Genomic DNA, 21807 nt, shown 5'->3' with positions numbered 1-21807 from the left:
AAGATTTAATCTAACAACATAGATATACATATTAAGAGGAATATGTTTATTTTTACATTCGATATATAAATAACTTTATACCTATACTATACATACCACAGACATGTATATTTAAGTAGACAACGCAAGTACCGCGATCTGTATGAAAACCAAGCGTGTCATATTTTTTGTACTGACCTTGACGCGTTATGACGTCACGAGCGCTTTTTAGTGATGTTAATTTCATTTTACGCTAAATCGATTAGGCCGCCACTCGCGCGGCGATTCTAGTATCGTCCTATCCCATCGAAGTAAATCGAAAGAAATCAGATCAAACTAGATCTATGTCTAAGAGGTAGTCAAATAAATGAATCGTAATCGATCACTAAATCGATTCAAGACAGAAAAATGATAATTACCATAGACAGAGGGATGATAAAATAAAGTTATAAACCTTTTAATTAGGGATGTAACGATACATGATTTTGCCGATACGATACCGATACCGATATTTGTGGTAATGTATCGGCGATACCGATACCGATACCGATATCGATGGCTTGGTAGAAAAATAAATAGTGAATTATGCATAAAAAGTTACCAACATTTAACAGAGACAGCTGTTAATCGTATTCTTTTAAATAAAAATGCCAAATCAAAAAACAACAAAACCATTTATTTTAGTATTATTATTTTACAAAGTCAGTTAAACTTTAAGTAATACACATACAATCAGTACCTAATAAAAGCTTACTATTGGTAGAGTTTTTTCAGAAAACAAAGTGCGCACGCGCGGGCGGCCTCCCGCATCGTTCATTGGGCGCGGGTTTTTGAATTTTTTGATATCAAAAAAATTGGTTGTTTATAAAGTAGGTTTACGATCGAGATGTTTACGTACGTGATAACATAATGCAGTGGCAGCGCTCGAGATGAAACGGGAGATCGGTCCGTCTCTCTCTCGTTATACCTGCGTTCGCGCTCGTGAGGTTTTGGTGTGACACAAGTTTATGAACATGTCACCCGACTAAAACGATTTTAAAAACGTTATCACGTTAAAAATTTAAAAAATTCAAAATTATTTATTTCTTTCCTTTACATAAACGTGATTGGAACACTCCTAGTAAGCAAATAAAATGCTTGTGTCAGGAGGTTCCGCTCTTCCTTAACACTATTACAGAAACAGAAATAAAACAATATGAATGAATACAATGCAAAAACATAAAAGAAAAGAAAGAATTTAATAAAAAAATATCGGTATCGGTTGATTTATTATCGGCGATACCGATATATCGGTTTGCCGATATATCGGCCGATATATCGGTATCGGTATCGGTATCGTTACATCCCTACTTTTAATATTCTAACAAGTAAACTAATGTGTTTTAGCTTTTTCTTACATATGCCCATTGAGTTACCATGTACTACGTACTAGAGAGGCCATCGAAAGAAAGTAATGAAACTGTCAATCAATCAATCTTTATGTCCCGTTGCATCGATCCATTTTCCTTTTATGTTCGGGTTACTTGGAAAACTGAAAAAACAAACATAGTCTAAGCAATAAGGAGTTTTCTTAAAAAACTCCCAAGATGACACTTTAACTAATGGCGTCCATGTCGTAATATTTATTTTTAGTACCTTTGTATTAAAATACTTAAAAGTTCTAGGTCAAGTCGTATTAAATGACAAAAAAAATCTATGCCTTTTTTTCTGAAAAATTGCTCCTACAAATTATCATTTTTCTGTTCGATTATAAAATCGATTAGAATCGAGAACTGTTGCATCAAATGAACATCACTAACCACAAAATTGGACAGAAAAATGAGAACAGAAAAATGAGAAGACGCTATTCATTGCTTGTTATCATACGACGCGATCTTTACCGTGCCAAGTAAAAGCCGCAATGTATTCCGAATCATTTCGTATGATTTGGTATCCGTGTTTGTCACGATCGTTTTCCACAAATATTCTTTATTTGATTTTAAAATAAATAGTGCATATTCTGATTAGAAAATTACTTACCGGTGGAAGGAAACATCTCTGCTAACTTGGCCACTCACAGCTGTGGAGTTTCTACAGTTTATAACGGCGCAATTCGGCATTTTACTTTATTCAGCTTCACGTCTTTCCTTGGCGAACTGCAAGCGCGGACTGAGTGTAGGCCAGCGTCAAGTAAGTTTCAATAACGTAGTTTGGACACGGGAAGTACATACACTCGCTTAGTCTATCTTGATACATGTCCGTGATACATACTATTCAGGTATAAGATGCGAATCATTAAACACCTGACAAATAGGAACACCTACCAGTAGATAGGCATATTAATTGACGATGTCACGGTATAACTACTGAACAGTTAAATCCATAGAGCCTTGATCGGTGAGTAATCTGAAATTCTATCTTTAGTTACACATACATGGTTGTAAGCTGTACCGTTTATTTCATGTGTTTAATTAAGCTTGAAATGTAATTGAATACGTCATAGCTCACTAGTGGATTAACAAAATGCTTTATTGAGAATGATATCGAAAAGTAACAATTTCGCTCCCAATTCCAAATCAAAGAAACTCTAGATGTAGCTATGCTACAAGCTGAACTATTTGTCCTTATAGAAAATCTTGCACAAAGGAACTCAAACTAAGAGGCACTAGTATCATATAAATATTTTATACATTTCTCATACTATGATATTAAACCCTAGCGGCTTAAAAATAATCTAAGAAAAATCATTTAAGTACATTTTTCAAGTATGTACTATATGTACTTACCGTTAACGCATCCAATACCACCCTCACGGCAATGAGCAAGTTACCTGCGGAGGATCTAGTCAAATGTGAAGTGTTTCCTCTCAATAGTAACATCTTTACAAAAACATTGTTAACTATTATGCGCATGAGATGGGCGTTAAATCCTTTCAAAGTTGGCAAGGTTCCTGGTATCGCTATTCTTGACCCCTATTGAACCCGGTTATTTTGTTACCTTACGCAATAACTGATGACAGATATTATAGTAGCGTTTATGACTTCAAATCTATACTTGTTAGAAGCACCGTTCCTGCACCATTAGTTACAAGAAATTGTGCAAGTTTATATATAAATGCGCCTGCGCTAACAATATAACAGGCCATCTCATTTAGTACGATGTTTAATTCGAAATACTTGTCGGCAATCATTTTTTCATAGGTGCAGCTCATCTAAGGTAAATAGACTTTTTCTGTAATGCAGACAGCAGAACCTCAAGAGAAAAATTATGTGCAAAGAAAACTATAAAAAAGCTTCGAGATTCCACGCTTCGACCAACCTGAAATTATTATTTAATATAGAATCCAAATCGTATAAACATACTTATTTATAACGTGTGATCTTTTCTAATTTAAGCTAAATAGGAAAAATAAAAATATTTTAAAATATTCGGCCTATAAAAATTCATACAGTTTTTATGTAATATATGAACATTCTTCATCCATAGGACAATAACTTTACACTTATAAAGATATAATTGTTCCACTCAGCTTTGCATAGGTACGAATGATTGATGTAACAATGTTTGTATAATCACAAGAGCAGAGGGAAAAAATGCTCTTAGCATGCTTATGATGATGAAATATAGAGTCTTGTCTATAGAAACTTTATTTGAATATAAAAATTGTAAAACAGCAGTGGTTGAATCGCAAATGCAAATACTTATTACTTAATTATTCAAAAACACAGACGCGGTTGAAATTACACTTATGATATTTTCACTAAGACAATTCTTATAATATCAATTCGGGTATTTGGAAAAATTCTCGAACCAACATGAATCCCGAATAAATTTTTGAGAGCGCTCCTTTTCGGCTGTCGTGTGAATTAAGCTTCCATACTGAACCATGCCACTAATAATATTCCGCTTTATCATCTTTTTACAACTGAATGACTTCTGGATGTAGGTACCACTAATAAAACATGCATTAAAGACTTATATTTTTTGACATACATACAAATAAATAGGTTAGGTACGATCGACCAAGAAGAAAACCATATTTTGCATTATTATGTTAAACCTACGTGTACTCTCCTTGAAATTATTAATGTTGTCCTGATATAATACTGAAATCGAGTGAAGTCCAATTAAGACCACCAATAATTCTATTAGATGATTATCAATTCCATGTTTCAAAATTTAAACGCTTTATTGAAAGGGCTTCCGTTATACTTCTTATTCATTAACACGCAATCGACCATAAGGTTGTTAAATTTTGGTCCCCCCAACCATACCTCTCGCAATGACTAGAGAGACTAGAGGACTATCGATCTAATGAGCTTTCATTGCATTAAATATCTACTGAATTATCCGAACGGGAAAAACAAAAGCATTTGGGATGTAAATAAAGAAGCTTAAAAACGTTAAGTATTCTTGTACTTTTAATTGCACTTTTTACCAAATCTGTATAAAATCTATGAAACAGGCTTTTACAGAACTTTACTTTACTTAACTTTACCAAATCGCAACCTAATTTGTAAATTAGAAAATTATGAGAGGTTACAAATGTCTTTTTGTTGTCTATTACTAAGTAAATGCAAAATCAAAAACATATCGGAGCTCTTAAAAATAATACACTTGATCGATTTGATCGAGCTTTAAGCTCAGCATCATCACTATTCCTGATTGTCCCTGATTATTCAAAATTGTATCTTTGAAAAATCGCGACCAAGTATCTTAGAAAAATGGCCAAACCAAAAGCTCTACGCTTGCAATCCCCCCACATCGAGTATAAAACAAGTACGACGATGCTTTCGCGTGTACTCCCTGCGCAAGGTCAAGAGCGGCGAGTCATTGCTCTGCGTGTGCGCATACTTGCGCTGCTTACTTGCGACTTGTGACTCGAGCTTAGCGGTGAGTACAGCTTTGTTTTGTAATTGTTGATCTAAAATTGGGCTTTTTGAAAATGTGTAATTTTTAGTTGAGTTACGATGTGTTTAAAGTTTCTTTTTGGAGAAAATTGTGAATTTTAGGTGTTTCTTTATTTTCGTTTGGAATATTTTTTACATTATTTTATTAATTCTTAAAATGTAGGTAATTTAAAGAGATAGATATAAAATAATAATTAACAAGTGATAATACGAATAAGCTATATTTCCATTCACTCCTGAAAATGATATACTTAATTCTGTGTTGGAAGGCTCTATAAGAATAATTTATTGTAAAACAACCTAATTTGATATAATATTAAACAAATAATATATAAATATAGAAGAAAAATAACCTTATTAACGTATCTTATAAAATGTGAAATTAAAAATTAACTTATATTTTTCCTCAAAGTAAAAAAAGTTAGAGTAAAGCTACTGTTAATAAAATTGACAAAACCATGATATTTAGATCTAAAACAAAGTCGACTTTGGTGCAAAATATACAACTCAAGTAAGCTAGTTTTTATGAGTTTCGATTTGATGGAGTTGTCGTAAACTACAAAACAGGAAAGCTCCAAAAAGTCCTTGCTAGGTCAGCTAGTATAATAGACTACATAAAACAGAATTTTCAAACTATTTCACTATAAGCTAACGATCGAAGCTACACTTAAACGGAAAAGAAATAAACTATAGAAAATAGCCAACTAGAATCAGGTTTAATCAAGCAGCAATGGTTTTTATAAATAAAATAGCTCCCTCAAACGAGTCTATAATGATACGGCTCGTCTCCAATAATATGTTATTTTTGCACTCCATTCGTATTACGTGTAAACCTTTATAATAACACAGAAGAACTATCAGTTTTGTAGGAAATAGTCAATGATATAAGTATAGAACTGTGGACTGATAATTTATTTATTTATTTATAATCTTTATTGCATACAACACAAATACAAATTTCACACACACAGACAGGACATTAGATGCAAAGGGCGGCTTTATTGCTTCAAGCAATTTCTTCCAAGCAACCCGAGCAGCCAATGTATTGGAAAAAAAAGAAAATTAAGGTAGATTATGTACACAATAGAAATAAAAAAGGACATCACATAATAAAATAAAAGACAACAACAAAATTATGACAAATAAAAACACATGAAAAAAACAGTAAAAAAAAAAACAAGCAAGAAAAAAAAAAAAATGACAATAATTAATAATAAAAATAATTAACAGGTTTGCAAATAGTGACACTTAACCATATTTTTAAAAGAGTGGAGCGTTTGTGCTTTCCTTATGCTAGTAGGTAAGTCATTCCAGAGTTGAACGGCTTTTACGGTGAAAGAGGCGTTGTAGAAATTAATAATGTTTGATTTAGTTCTATATCCTCGTATATCTTTTGATAGGTTAAAAGCTGTGTCTGACATCGTTTTGTGCGGAACCTGAAGGAGGTTGTTGATGTTTTTAAGATAAAGTATCAGAGCATTTTTTATTATTGAGTTGCCTTTTGTTCTGTGTTAATGTTTGTAATGATTTATATTTTTGTGAATAATGCCATTTCACCCTTATTTTGTGTAGATAATTAATTATATAATAACTTCATTTCTCTATAGACAAATATTGTAATTTTGATTTTGATTAAATTAATTTAAGCATAGTTAATTTTTAAACTCATATAAGTATCTAATTGAGAATAACTAAAGATAACTTTCTTTTTATATTTTACTAGCTTTCCGCCCGCGGCTTCACCCGCTTTGTCTAAAACATAATAAATTATATACTAAAACCTTCCTCTTGAATCACTCTATCTATTAAAAAAAACCGCATCAAAATCCGTTGCGTAGTTTTAAAGATTTAAGCATACATAGGGACATAGAAAGCGACTTTGTTTTATAGGTACTATGTAGTGATAACGAGCACATAATTTTAAAGATATCCTGATAGCCATAATAATTTGAATTTCATTTAATCAACTTTATAGGTTTACGTCCACTCATTAGAAAGTTATTTATATTTATTACCTGTCTTTTGATTCAATTTGAGCCCTTATCGACGTCAACATCAAAACCTAGTTTAATTGATTATTACTGATCATGTATCTGAAGACTAATCCATACCTAGTACAAATTTTAGAAGATGACGAATGTTTTTTCGAGATGATAAGTGTGACTGAAACACAGAATACATAATAGTAGCTAAACGCTACAGAACGGACACTCTCCGCCTCCCGCCAAAATTAAACTTACCTCACCCCCGCGCGATCAGACATAAAATGGGCCATATTTTTCTGCAAGGACGATACGCAACGAAGATTGACAACATTAATCAAATTGACTTAAAGTAATTTTATTATTTTGGATTTGTGATTATCGTTTTTCGTAGAAAATGGTTAGATATTGTGCTGTTTACGGATGTATTTCATCAGAAAAACGCGAATTTTTTTTTACGCTAGTCACAAATGTGCCAACCATAAAGCGTTAACACACACATTTGCAGTCTCTACAGTGTGACTGTCAAAACGATCATTTTGTATGGAGTGTCCGGGGTGTGACTGAAAGTAAATCTCGTTCGTCAAGATTGATAAAATAAAATGATTAGGTTCAGGTTTTACAGAAGATTTTTTAGGCAATTCATAAAAATTATAAAAAAAAACGAACAAATCTGGTCAATGAAACCTATTTATTAGCGATAATTCGTAATTATTATCATTATGTTTGAAAATCTGCACATTTTTCGTACAATTTAAAAAAATGATACGTGTTTTATTTTCATATAACTAACCCATTGATAAAAGTAGAGAAATTGAAGAAAATTTATTATAATTGCGAATTTATTGCATTTACAGTCATATCAGAAGGAAAAATATAAGATATAGTTAGGATAATTAATAGCACAGATAAATATAGATTATATTTACATCTTAATTCTCTAACTGGACTTAATACATACTATAAAGATTAGATATTATGTTTTGTATGTATGTAATAGAAATACTCAAAAACTAATAGACCAAATTTTTTCTCCAGTAGAAATCTCTACATTCCCGAGTTACATAGGCTCTATTCTTTTTTTATAGTTTTTATCTCGATATCTAAAAAGTAAATAAACACAATCATAATAATCAGAAAAAACGAATATAAGCTATGAGGAAGTTGTCTAAAGAAAATATAAGAAAAAAACCTTCTAAAGTTGACAATCGAATTTACGGCATAACTTTTTTCGGCTAGAGATTTCACGGCCATGTTTATTTAGCTTAGTTTTTTACAAACTTTTTTAAAGATAAAAATCAACAAAAATCCGATTCTTGTAAATACAGTTGTTTATTTCTTCGTCCCAATTCGTGATTGAGTTAAAAACTATTTGCTCTAATGTTCAATTGTTTTGTTTTATTTATGTTCTAGGAAAAACTTGGACAGTTTGATAGTAATTACTTATTGGCAAATTATATAAAAAAACTTAGTTATAGTTTAATTTTAACGACTTTTATTAACTTAGTTGTAATGTACATCAAATGTTTTATATGCTTAGAAGTTTTTCTACTTTAAAACTCTCACTTGAAATGGTTTCTACAAGGATAGCAGATAACTATACAGGGTGTCCCACTATTGGTATACTAAGCGCGAAGGGCCTTGTAGTTTTGCATACACTGATCACGTAAAAAATACTGAAACAACAAAATTACGTCAAAAATTTTTTGCTAAATTTTTCCTGAAAATCCATGTTTTCTTCTCTAGCTTCATGCAGCCGGTATATACCGCTTCTCTAATGTGAGCATTTTGTCTATGAAAACATAATCTTAAACGATAGCTCACGTGCTGGTGGCAAAGTTGGGCGGGTTGCTTGTTATGGGTGTACACATAGAGTTTTAAGAATTCATCTATTTGAAAAAAAAATACGTCTGGAATTTTATAAGTATTTTTTACGTACTCAGCGTATGCAAAACTATAACCTCCATTGAGCTTAGTATACCAACAGTGGGACACCCTGTATAAACAATGAAAACTCCCATATCGTAAAGTTGATAATACCTACATTATTAATCCTTCCTAAAACTCAAGAAAAACTCATCAAACGTATCATTGATTGGGCATAATTGATATAAATTTATCAATGGAGTCCTATAGCTGTCTACAAAAACGATTACAAACTCTTTTAATATTATTAATCAAATCTGCATCTAAAGTAATTAAAATAAAACCAAGCTACACCACGCTACCGTACCGCAAAGTTCAACCAACTCATAATTCACACCAGCATACAATTATCTTACAAATATCACACGTAATTTCAATTTACAGTAATACTTTGTTATCGTGTAGACTGTATAGAAAAATCTCATCATTCAGTGTTGCCTGACGTAGAGTAATTCCGTCAAGCAGTTACATAACTTCTTATGTTTCCGTGTCGTCAATCACTCTTCCATAATAATAATGAATGGTGGGATTGTTTGTATACTGCTCATGCATTTACTGTGTTAGTTTAGTTTACATAATTTGTAAAAGAAAAAAAAATCAACTGTTTATAATAGCAATCAAACACTATAGGTTAGAATGTGAACTACATACCTATTTTGCTTCGTCTTTATTTATAATGGTCATTTAAAAAGCGTTCATCAATTTTACTATTAAGTTAAATTGATAGATTGAAAAATACTGCCTCTAGCACTGCCTTTATCCAATTCAATTATCTTTTTCATACCACACGAATCAAGAATCAAGATAGAAATCGGGCATTTAAAATAATATGAGATTATCTACTTTAATAACGTATGAATCTAAACTAATTAACTAATTATAGTACAAAATTAAATACTTTTTAGATATAATTGAAGAAATCCAAATGCAAATTCACTTAAAAGCTTTTTAACTAAAAAGTTCATAAATAATTGAACCTGGAAATGATTAAACTGTAATAAGTACTTAACAATGTGAAAATACATAATTTATTCCATTTCAGAATATCATAAGTATGGGAACATAGAACAAATTGCCTTATTAGAAGCTTCAGATTAAAGCTTTATACTTATTAGAATCCCATGAGAATTCTTATCGTGAAAAATTATTCAAATTATTTTTAATCATAGACAAAAATCTTTATGATTGGTATAATTGTAAGGTTGATGAAGAGATTGGCTTCTGTATGCATTCTCACAGAGATCCATTAAGTATTATGTTTCTTTTACATTTCGTATTTGAAAAACCACAACCAAACAGATTTTAACATTTTAACTTTTTACAATTTTTTTAAGCAACGAGCACAATTATTGTACTCTTGTAATTTTTCAATTTGTAAATAATAAATCATCAATTCGATCGTTATGTCCTAAAGCACATCCGAAGATACCTATTTAGAATTTTTAACGCTTACAAAAAAAACTAAAGGTGAACTTTTATAAGTACCTATGTTTGTTACTCTTTTACGTCAAAACTGCATATCCGATCCTAATAAAATTTGGCACAGTTTAAACCATAAATAGAAACATGCGAATAACGCCGCAGGCAGATACTTAGTAAAGTAATAAAGATTAAAATCCAAAGACGCTTAGAAGTACATTCACTCCATTATTTGCAAATACACACAAAAGTAACACATGTTACAGCATTCTCTATCCAATTAAGTTGATGCTAATCTCAGAACCGTTACTTTAATAGTCGGACAAAACCAATGTATTCGACAGGTGTATAGGATTGCCAGAACATAAAAATCATTGTATCACAAAATAATATTGAATACAATAATTAGGTATTATCACGAAGACTTCATTAATCAAGGCATAGCAATGATCTATTATTGTAGATGTAATAAAAATTTATCTTTTAATTTTAAATAATAAGTCATTAAAAGAAATCGAAATATAATTTGCAAAAATAATAACTTCGGTTAGAAAAAACGGTGAGATAAATATTGTTACAATAGAACGATGACCAGCCCTACATATGTAAAGATCACAATTCACAATACATCTCTACGGGAGCAATAATTTTAATAACATTCATTGTAAATCCAATCACAAGTAAATTCAATGGATTCCAGGAATGAATTGTAGATTATAAGGAAAATTCATTTCAATATTGAATATCACTAATTAATTATACGTGGTGATAAACGTGATAAAAAAGAATACAACACAACCCCATGTAATCCAAAACCCAGCAAAGCATCTTTTGTTCTGAAACAAACATTTTTTTTTTTTTATAAATACATAAATAAACATACAACCCTACATACACCACACACCCCGCAGTAACCCTGGAAAAAACTTTTTTATTTCCACCATACTTTTCCAATACTAGAAAACTAGTATTTTCTTGTGTAGGAAACTAGTCTATGCCATAGCAAAGAACACTAACTATGCCATCCCGTTCAGAACATAGCATTCCTTCATAGTCCATACCATACAATCATAGCCAGTTCCAACCATTTGGCAACACATTTAGCTCCACGATCCGGAGTATTATGACGATTTCGACTCAGTGCATTTCTACAAACATCAAGGGACTTAGTTTGCCTCGTAATAGTGAGATAGAGCTATGTCCATAATACAGATAGAGCTTTTCTTGTTATGGATGATAACTCTGTAAAATATGCTTGACTGACGTTGTTTACTTTTCGTTAAAAATTGTCACTACTATGAGAAGTTCTTAACACTATTGCTTGACTTGAAGTATTTCACAGATTACTTTACAAATTATCAAACGGTTCGCTGTTTGTGTCATAAGTACCTAGATAATAACAAGATGATTATTTTTTATTCAAATTGTAACTCTTGGAGTCATTCACCTGATGAATCGTTGAACCGTAAATATTGTGGTTATTCAAATATTGTTATATCCTTCCCTCCTCCATTGTTTTATATCTAATGTTACATCATCAACCGCAACTTCTAAATTCTATACGTTACAAATACAAACACGACACTAGACCATTGATATAGAAAACAAATAAAAAAGTCAATGTATCTTAAATTACTGTTTTTTTTACCTTGAACCCTAAAAAATATTCGTTATTGACTTTTACAAAATAGTAACTAGGCCAATATCCAATACTAGCTGTTCTCCGCGGTTTTACCCGCAGTGCTCCACTTGTGTTGATCTTAGCGAGATGATATGGGCTATCTAACACCGAAAGAATTTTTCAAATCGGAAAAGTAGTTCCAGAGCTTAGCGCGTTCAAACAAACAAACAAACTCTTCAGCTTTATAATATTAGTATAGATGAAAGAATCAATGAGTAATTCGATTAAAATTCTGGAGTCACGTAATAGTCTCATAATTCCGCACCCAGCAAAACAAGAAGTCCGTCCCATTACTTTCTGTATACAACACGCTGTATTTCTGATAAACTTACTTGTTCAGAATCAATTGCTCTGTGCTTCCATATAAAGAAAGCCTCAACTACCTCAATTCCACGTATAATGTGATAATTTCTATCTATTCAATGCTTGCAATCGTAAATGCACATAAGTGACAAACCAATCCATCAATATAATTTGTCGTAACCGTTTCCTGCGCGTGATTGCTGCTAAACTAGAAATGACATGCACCGTTATTCGTTCACTTAAGACTTAAGATTCTGTTAAGAAAAACTGACAATCAATATCACGACCGGTTTATATGGGAAGTTAATAAAAATCAATTAATGCCCATAGAGAATGGCTGAGCAAAATTGGTAACCACATAGAGGTGTAAAAATATTTGGATGCAGTTATAAAACGAGGTACGAAGGTGATACAACGGTAGTAAAAATTATAACAGTAAATATTTAAACGTTGTTAATTTTATAGTGTTATGAAAGCTGTATTAAGTATTTATGAACGGTTTTAGTAACTTCAAACTGTCTTGGCACCTTACAAGAACAGACACAATTTTTTAGATCATTTTTGTCAGCAGACGAATAAATAAAGTTCTTGAACACTGAAATATACTTCAATATCGTTTTAATGCTCTAAGTTGTTCAAATACAAAACACACGATCCGAATGAAGAATCTAATTCGTTTTAGGGAACTTAAAAGTATAGCCCTCATAGTCGATTCTATCTTGATTCTATCTTTAACAAATCAATCTTTGACTTGATAGGTTGTTTAAAATTAGCTCTCGAATCTAAAAACTAGACATGAAACATATCATTTATCTAATTTTTTTTTCTCAATTATTAAACTTCAGGGCGAAAGATATTCATATCTTTGACAAATCCGTCCGATTAGAAGATCAGATTAAATCAACTTCTGACTCACCACCGGTTTCTGAATTCTATTAATCTTTTATCTAACAAATGAACTAGCAACCTCTTTATTTATAAAGAATCTTTATAACTTTCTATGAATAAAATGTTCTTTGCCAACTACCGATTGAGATTATTAAAGGTTGTAATTATATAATTTATATGTTACATTTTAGTCACCGCACCAACTTGAATTATTTTGAAAGCTCGTTTATAGCAGTGCATGAGTTTTTGTAAAATATCTTGTTTTCATCCATACAGACCAACTGATGTCCAAGTAACTTTTTTTTTTCAATTTACTTTTTTTAAAGATCGGTATCCAATCGAAATAAATAATCTTATAACTACGTCAGGGATATTAGTTGGAATATTCTCTTGCTATTGGTGTACTTTTTGTTGATACAATTGCTATAATATAAAGTTGGTAGAAATTATTTAAGATGACAAAAGGAACAAATATTATTAATATAAAATATCTTCGAGTTACTAGTAAACTTTTCCCACACTACTTTCGTTTTTCTTTTGCACCTTTGCCATCTAATAACCACGCACACCGCAGACACAACTCGTGACTTACATTTAAGATATTTTATCCTATATTACTACGAATCTCACGTCATACTAGAAATACACTATCAGCTACTAGAAGGAGTAGGAGCAGTACCAGTAGGATCCAATCGATAGGAGATAGTTACGTAGCAAATCCTAGAAATGAATAATAATCTAGTAGATAGCCCACAGGGGGAAATCAAAGCCTTGAAGTCTTCTGGAAGTCTAGTAAAAACATCTAACACTAAAAAGTAAAAACTTAAGATGGTTAATGGTAAGTCATCTACGGATACGCCCCGTCATTCACTAAAGTGGTTATGCCTTGTCTTCGTCATACTTATGTACACTTATATATAACTTGAACTTATAGCCGATAGCTTAATGGTGCATTTACACTTTCGTGATCACCATTCGCCTCGTCACTCAAAAAACTCGTATACGAGTGTCGTCGCGAACCATTCACATATTCTTATGTAGTACAAGTTCTATATTCTTGCGAATACGTGAATTTCAAGACAAGTAGCGAGAGCACTGTTTACATAATATGGGCGTTCGATATTCGCTTCGCTATTCGCACGTGTAAATGCACCATTATGTACAACAGATATGTACCGGTTATAAGTAGACTACGAAGTCCAGCAGTTTAAGATAATGCTGTTTTTTGTATCTTTATTACACCTTAAGGGCACAACGGTACATAGTTACCGCAATGTAGGTACGTACTTTTAGTTTATTGCTCTTTGGCTTGCTTTAATTAACTAATTAAATATAAAGCAGTGGCTATTGGCGTCTTTAATTAGTTATTTCACTTATAATTGTTATGTCTACTGGATATAATATCATCATATGAATACTTCAGTACAATGAAAATATTGCCTATATTTTAGCCCCAAATGCATTCAGCGATTACAGCGTCCTTGATAACTAGTTTTATTTTAAAAGTGCGGGCCCTCTGTTTGTTTGAACACTGAACAATGTTAAAAGAGTAAAAAACATCATTACTTTTTTTACAAAATCAATCTATAATACCAAGGCATCTTATGTCAAAAAATAGTAAACAAAAAGCATGATCATTACGCAAGTTGACGTGGGCAGCTGCGTACGCGCACGGCAAGGCCGCTGGGGGCTATTGACCCCTGCAGCGCCATCTAGGACACATCACTGTACTAATTAGTAATTACTAAAATAAAAATTTAATAATTATTTACCATGCAACTATATTATCATATTTTTATAACGGTTCCCGTAAATGTAATGATGTTAATGAACTTAATTTGGTTCAAGTTTAAACAAAATTTATGGAGATTTTTATTTGTTAACTAATTCAGTCTTGTTCTTGGCAATTTTTTTATTTTTTTTTTTATTAGCTTAAGCACAGATAATGTAATTCTATGCTAGCTGAACGAAAAAACACTAATTCAAAAAAACACATGAATTACTAAAAAGTAATAATATGTGGACGAATCACAACTACCTGAATTACTCACCGATTGATCCGTGATCGTAGACCATAATTACATATTTTTCATTTTCAGAATCAAATAAGCTGATAAATACATAAAATAATAATAAATAAATTACTTAATACCTACCTGCTTGATTATTAATCTTGGTTCAAGCGACATATTAATTATTTTAGTTGTTTTGTGTTTATTACTTATTTGTTTATTTGTTACAGTTCAAAATGGGACGAATATCACTAGCCTTTTTATTCTGCTTAATCGCACAATGTATAGCCAGTAGCGATGACAGATTTATCAAGAAATATGCAATGATGAAGGTAAGCAGTACCCTATATTAATTAGCATTCATAGAACAAATTGTAAAAGAAATATTTTGCAATTTTTGCAAAACTCGCAAAAAATGTTTGCAATGAATGTGTAGTAAGTAATGATGCCGTGCATAACAGTTTGAATCTAGAAAGATAAGAATAAAGTAAAATATAAAAAATATAAAATAAAGTTTCGCAGTCGGTAGGATTCGAACCTACGCTCCCAGAGGGAATCTGATTTCTAGTCAGACGCCTTAACCGCTCGGCCACGACTGCTCATGTCATTACTTACAAAATTATAGATGATTTACAATATTTTATGAAAATACATATTTTCATCTGTGTCACTACGGAAAAGCGAAGGATGCGGCTTCAAATACCACTTGTTGGATCGTTTCTTTTTCTCTATTTAACATTTTCAAATATTGGTTGCATTTACTGCTAGATATTAAAATAAAAATTGAAGCATGAGTTTTAAATGAAACAAAGAAGCAATTGTTTAACATTTTATTCTTTATAGCAACTTAATGCACATTTACCGCTAAAAATTAAATTCAATAACAATTTCAGATTTACGAAAGTTGCTTCGGCCCAGAAGTGGTGAAACAAATCAGACGAGAAATGAAGGACGCATATACAAAATGCTCAACACCGCCATCTCTTGAAGAACCGCTGAACCAGCAGATACCGTCCATTTTGTTCGGCAAACTGCCGCCAGGGTTCGCGATAGACCCGAGCACGCAAACCATTACCAAACCAACAGATGGCGCTATACACAATCAAGAAAATGAATTGCCAAATCAAGAAAAATTGCACATACAAAAAAATCCATTCAACGTTTTACCACTCAGATCTCAATCGGTGAGTAGCAAAAATATAAAAATATCTGCCTCCTGTGAGGATTGAACTCACGACCCCTGGTTTACGAGACCAGTGCTCTACCACTGAGCTAAAGAGGCGACGAGTGAGGTTGCGAAATATCGTCACAGTACCTATAGTTATAAAATCATCCCATACATTTTACCCGACTTTGTCAAAAGTAAGTTCGTTAATTGTAATTCAAACAAAATATAGGATAGAAAGTTGAGAAATATTATAAATCTAATACATATCTGTATTTTCATATTGAGATTCTCATACCTGTGTTTTTATAGGTGTTTATCCTTTTTCCTATTACTACGTTGATTTATCGTTATCAAAACGTTTTTATCGCAATTTAAGTATAGCTTGTCCACTCATTTTACGCATAAATCGCTTATGTTTTTTTATTTAACCTTTAATAAGTTACTTTTGCTAATTGATTATAATTAATTATATGTAGGTACCTGGATATAACACTTTCAATCAATTTATTACTTTCCCTATATTTACATAAAATATAAAATCGAATCTACCTAATATCTCTAAAATTATAATTTCAGCCATTCCCACCACAAGCAATCCCTCCATACATGCTCCCCAACCCCCAATTCAGACCCTTCAGCAGTGCCTCCCCCTTCTACCAGATCCCTTACAACCCCATGATGTACCCAGGGCTGTACAACCCCTATGGCTACCAGCAGCCCATGCCACAAGGGTTCTATCAGCAACCCTACTACGCTAGTAATAGGATGTCTGTGAGTATTTGAATTTTATTGAAAAGGTTGATCGAAATAAAAATTAATTCATCTGTTTACTTACCATTTACTCAAATTTATATTTTACAAACCTTGCAATTTATAACTTTGCAAGAAATAAAGCAAATATTATCGTAAATATAGGCTTCATATTTTTATGGAATTTGAAAGCTTAAAACGTAGCTTATTTTAATTATTAAATTCGTAATTTTCCAAATTTATTTATTACCATAAAACGTTCACATTTCAGCTGCACTTGGGTTTCCTAAGTTCTAAAATGATACTATCCAACAGTTAAACAGAAGTTCAACAATGTAATTCAAACAATACGTCATTCTCACTACTGTTTGGACCTCAACTTCTATAATCTACAACACTCAGACATTTCAACTAAACTTCACTTTTTATCGTCTAAATACGGAATACCATAAACATATAGGTACTAAAACAAACAAATTTTTCAAGCGGGACCTCGACCTCCGTGACCGTCTGGACATGATCTCTCGACCTTCAAGTACAAAGGTCCGCAACATCACCTGCGTGATGCAAGAACTCGGTTACATCGACCACAACCTGGAGCCAAACTATGAGCAGATCACGCAGAGGATCAGTAACTTGCCCGTGGCCAGCGACCTAAAGGGCGACATACAAGATGGTCTGCAGTTCTGTCAGAAGTTTTCGGTAAGTTTTCTTTAGGCAATAGAGTAGGGTATGCATAAAATTGTCACCTGTCTGATGCTTTGAGGACATAGGTTAATGTTTGGTTTCCACCTTCATCACTGCAAAAACTAGACTGATTGAAGTACAGATTTCAAACTAATTTACCAAAATACGTAACAAATACTCATCATAACATATTATTCTTTCACTTAAATCTCAATTATAGCATTTTCTAAAATTAATTAATATTGCAGCAATGTGTACCAGACCTCAAACGCGACGTAGCGCCTCTATCACAAGAACTTATCAAGCCCATGTTCTTCTTCAGATGTTATAAGGTAAAGAACTCTACATTAATTTTTTTTAACAAATACTTAACTCTTCATTATAACTTTTGTTTCCCTCTATGTAATCTTTTATTAAACTTTAAACATAGGTACATTATTTATTCAAAAATAAAATATAGGATTGAATTACAAGAAAAAATTCCATAACAGTTTTTTTAAATATTCCAAGACCTTGAATGGAGGATGTATATTATCAAAATTTTGTACAGGACTATTATTTACTTCATATCATTGTATTGTGTTCCTAATGGTATACATACTACGTATCATTAATTAGTAAGCCTCTATTCCCTGTTATCTATAGGAATATGTTATACAATTTAAAATTATTTTAGCACAAGAAGTTAGAAGCCTGCATAATGAAGGACATTCGTGAGCGATTTACAAGCGAAGATGATCTGGAGACTGATGGAGATTTTAGGTAACGTATTTATTTTAAAATATACTTTGAAATTTACCACGACGGGTGCCATAATCTTCCTAATTTTATAATGATGTATAGCGCAGTGCACGGTAACTCGACATAATTATACCTAAGTATAGCAGAAGGAGAAAAGTTCTTTGTGATTGTGATATTCGAATAAAATTCTTTGTTATATCCCTGTTAAATAAATGTTTTTATTATTAGTCTCTATACCTACTGTAGGTATTAACCCAGATTTGAGTCAGAGCTATCTATTTTAAAAAACGTTACCTAATGGTCATCTTATTGTCAAATATTCCTACACAAACGCAAAATTATTATAATTTTAATTTTCCAGGTCATTGGGCAGATCATCACGGTCTGTGAGGGACGAAACACTGAATGACCCCAGATTCGATGCCCTCGACGAAATGGCGGTATATCTGTATGACTACCTAAGTGGGGGAAATGGCCTTGACTATGACTTATATTTGTAATTTACATACAATAGACATGAGAATCTATTATTTTTTAAATGTATCTGAAGTTTTTATAAAAAAAAAAACATTTTACTAACATAACGGTAAAGAACGTTTTTCATAGCATAATTGAAATTTAGAAAACAGGTGTCAAAAATTTGACAGTTCTATCACTGATTAAAAATATTTTTTTTATCTATCTGACGTAATACTCCATAAATTAAAATAGATACATATTTAATATAAGTACTTAGATCATTTAATGGCCTAGTTTTAGGAATTGTACTGATAGAGATGTTTAAGATTAATTTTGATTAAATTATTATATTTAGTACCTAAGTATACATTAAGTTCAGAATGTAGATATAGTTTGAGAACTGTTTTGAAAATACTGACATATCATTTTAACACTATTTTTCATGTTTATATCCTGTCTATAGGTTTATTTCTCTTTTATTTGCAATTTTAAACGTATTTTCTTATGTATAAGGTTCAAAATTTTCTCGTAACTATAATTTCTAGCTGCATAAGTAAGATTGATTAAATACACAGTATACGATTGCGAATTTAATTCTAAAATCAGTAATATCCCTTTTAGCTTATTTTAGCTCATTATTTAGCTCATTATTTCAAACTCTACTGTTTTTAAAAAGATTATATTCATGTTATAGCTTAGGCTAAATAGATGCTCAATATGACTAGATTTAAGTAACTTAATATTTAAGTTGAATGCTGCTTATAAGCACAAATATTAATGCATTTATTATATGGAAAAAATACTTATAGAATTAACATATTCGTAGAGATTATAATGTAAGAAAGTTAATTTTTATATACCTAAAAGGAATTTAATTAAAAAAGGTACTTAGTTTATTTTTGGGCCTTTGGTTTAAAAGGGTTAAAGTGTTTGCTGTGATAATATGAAGAGTAATTTAAATAAAATACATAATAAATAAAATTCAAGATTGATTTCTGTAGCGAAAGAATAAATAATCTTTTCATGTTTTTGAAGAACTTTAGATTATTCAATAATTAATATTATACAGCAAACAAAGTTCTTATCAAATAAGCTTAATATGAGCTTTTTTGGTAACAACGTAGTTGTAAGTTAGTTATATTTTATTTTGATAATTGCATTTAGTAGATTTAAGATTTGAAATACTCATACTGTAAACTATGAAAAATTAAATAAACGTTTAACGTATTATTTTTGTTTCATTTTATATTGAAAGACATTAAAAAATGTATAGGTACCTAACTAAGAGGTAACTAGGTAGTTTTATTACGTATCAGTTATCACAAAACACCATCTCTTTTCCTATACCTACTTACCTCCTATATTCGTACTAATTGTACCTAATTCTATCAAGCCTAAAATTCCTTCTCCTTTTTTTAAGTCAATTAAAAATTAGTGTTAGTGGGAGTAGCAACTGCTATTGTCTTTGTCTATGAAATGTTTTGACTTTGATTGATTTGCAAGAAACAATAGTTCTGAAAAACCTATCATACTTTTTTGCACACTATCCAAGATTAACCCATAATTAACGATATCAAAACAGAAATGACTATATAATAATATGACCTAAATAAAATAATCTTTTTTGTTACCATAATATTATATTCACATAATATCTCTCCATTGCAATTATTCCGTAACCAATAATCAAATCTACATTTTAAAAGCTTGTCATAACAAAAGTAAACACCACTAGTTTTACAATCGCGTGTATCACAAAGGGGGTATAAAGGTGAACGTCCATCAAATCCATCGTCTGTCAAACGATTATCCTATCAAACTGTGTATGACAAGCTTTATTACCCTAGTTCTTATTAAGTATTTAAAAGACGCTATTTTATGAACCGTGAAGCGGGAATGTTGTAAAAATTTACAAGAATATGTTAGCGATTAGGGCTGACATTTTTCGAAATTACCGTAAATTGAATAAAATTTATAGAGATGTTATTACAAACTAAGTATGCTCTTTTATTTTTAAGGTTAAACGCCTACACATAAAGATTATTTTTTACAAATAAATATTTAATCACTGTTTTAAATACTGTGGCAGTAGAATTGTTCTTCATCGTTTCGGTATAGTGCATTGTACATAGCTGACAAAAAATTATGTACCTACAAAATTGTATCCAAATAAAGAATGTAAATAAAATGCAAATAAAAATAAATCGCAAATTCAAGTCCACCCAGCGGGGTACGAGAAGCGCATATTGGAAGTACAAAAAATCTTATTTAAAAACCCTTTTGTGGTCTAAATTTCGAAGAAAGGCCCAGTTTTTGCGGGAAATAAAAAAGGCGATTGTTGAGTTTCGTCAAAAACTTTCACCGAGTTTTATAAGTAGAGCAAATATTTGGCAAAAAGGTTTTACCTGATCAAGGTATGAACAAGGTGGGAATATTCTTAAATAATATGTCCACTTCCTAGTACCCAATAATATATTAGGTATTAATGTGAAAGTTTTTATGTTAGAATTGATTTCATGCTATAATTATTACAATTAAGAGATATATTTTGTCCTGGGAGAGAAACGAATGGTTATTATACGGTCGCAATCTCATAATAGTACCTATCTACCTATTACTATCTTTTCACTTGCGAGATTGCCTGCTTATACATTCACGGTAGAATAGTGGTCAATCTTCATTTTTTTCACTCTCCTCCAATTTCAATTAATACACTTCTAAACTAAATTCTAAAATTTCAAACATACATTCCAATCAGTGGATGATTCGAAATTAATTACCCAATTACCCAAAAACGGCATAACAAGCATGTATAAAATTTATCACAGACATAGCATACCTACAAAGGATTCTCATCCCGTTAAATGACATTGTTCTTACCGACTAAAACCAAACATTTAGGGCAATTCGGATTACCGATGCC

General features: G+C 31.4%; 1 protein-coding gene and 2 non-coding genes across 3 annotated transcripts; 1 reads left to right on the top strand and 2 right to left on the bottom strand.

Annotated features, from left to right (window-relative positions):
• Window positions 1-4774: 4774 nt before the first annotated feature.
• LOC149489987 (uncharacterized) lies at window positions 4775-20114 on the top strand. Its single transcript, XM_089714823.1, has 8 exons — window positions 4775-4851; window positions 15310-15411; window positions 15973-16263; window positions 16824-17018; window positions 17484-17699; window positions 17933-18016; window positions 18361-18446; window positions 18787-20114. The coding sequence occupies exons 2-8, from the start codon at window positions 15316-15318 to the stop codon at window positions 18923-18925; spliced, it is 1107 nt and encodes a 368-aa protein (XP_089570949.1). The 5' UTR covers window positions 4775-4851; window positions 15310-15315; the 3' UTR covers window positions 18926-20114.
• TRNAS-AGA (transfer RNA serine (anticodon AGA)) lies at window positions 15597-15678 on the bottom strand. The gene has a single exon. It is a non-coding gene; the product is annotated as a tRNA-Ser (tRNA).
• On the bottom strand, window positions 16290-16361 carry TRNAT-CGU (transfer RNA threonine (anticodon CGU)). Its single transcript has one exon. It is a non-coding gene; the product is annotated as a tRNA-Thr (tRNA).
• Window positions 20115-21807: the final 1693 nt, after the last annotated feature.

The sequence above is a fragment of the Colias philodice genome, chromosome 3, assembly GCF_061535455.1.
Source record: "Colias philodice isolate Cphi_HAF_F1 chromosome 3, ilColPhil1 Martin Lab GWU primary, whole genome shotgun sequence".
Taxonomy (NCBI): domain Eukaryota; kingdom Metazoa; phylum Arthropoda; class Insecta; order Lepidoptera; family Pieridae; genus Colias; species Colias philodice.
This window is presented reverse-complemented; position numbering and strand designations above follow the sequence as displayed.

Excerpts from the sequence above, each read along its gene's own strand:
- LOC149489987 (XM_089714823.1), top strand. The coding sequence starts at position 15,316 with ATGGGACGAATATCACTAGCCTTTTTATTCTGCTTAATCGCACAATGT. Across the intron at positions 15,412-15,972 it reads AGAAATATGCAATGATGAAG|ATTTACGAAAGTTGCTTCGG; the intron begins GTAAGCAGTACC and ends TAACAATTTCAG. Across the intron at positions 17,700-17,932 it reads AGTTCTGTCAGAAGTTTTCG|CAATGTGTACCAGACCTCAA; the intron begins GTAAGTTTTCTT and ends TTAATATTGCAG.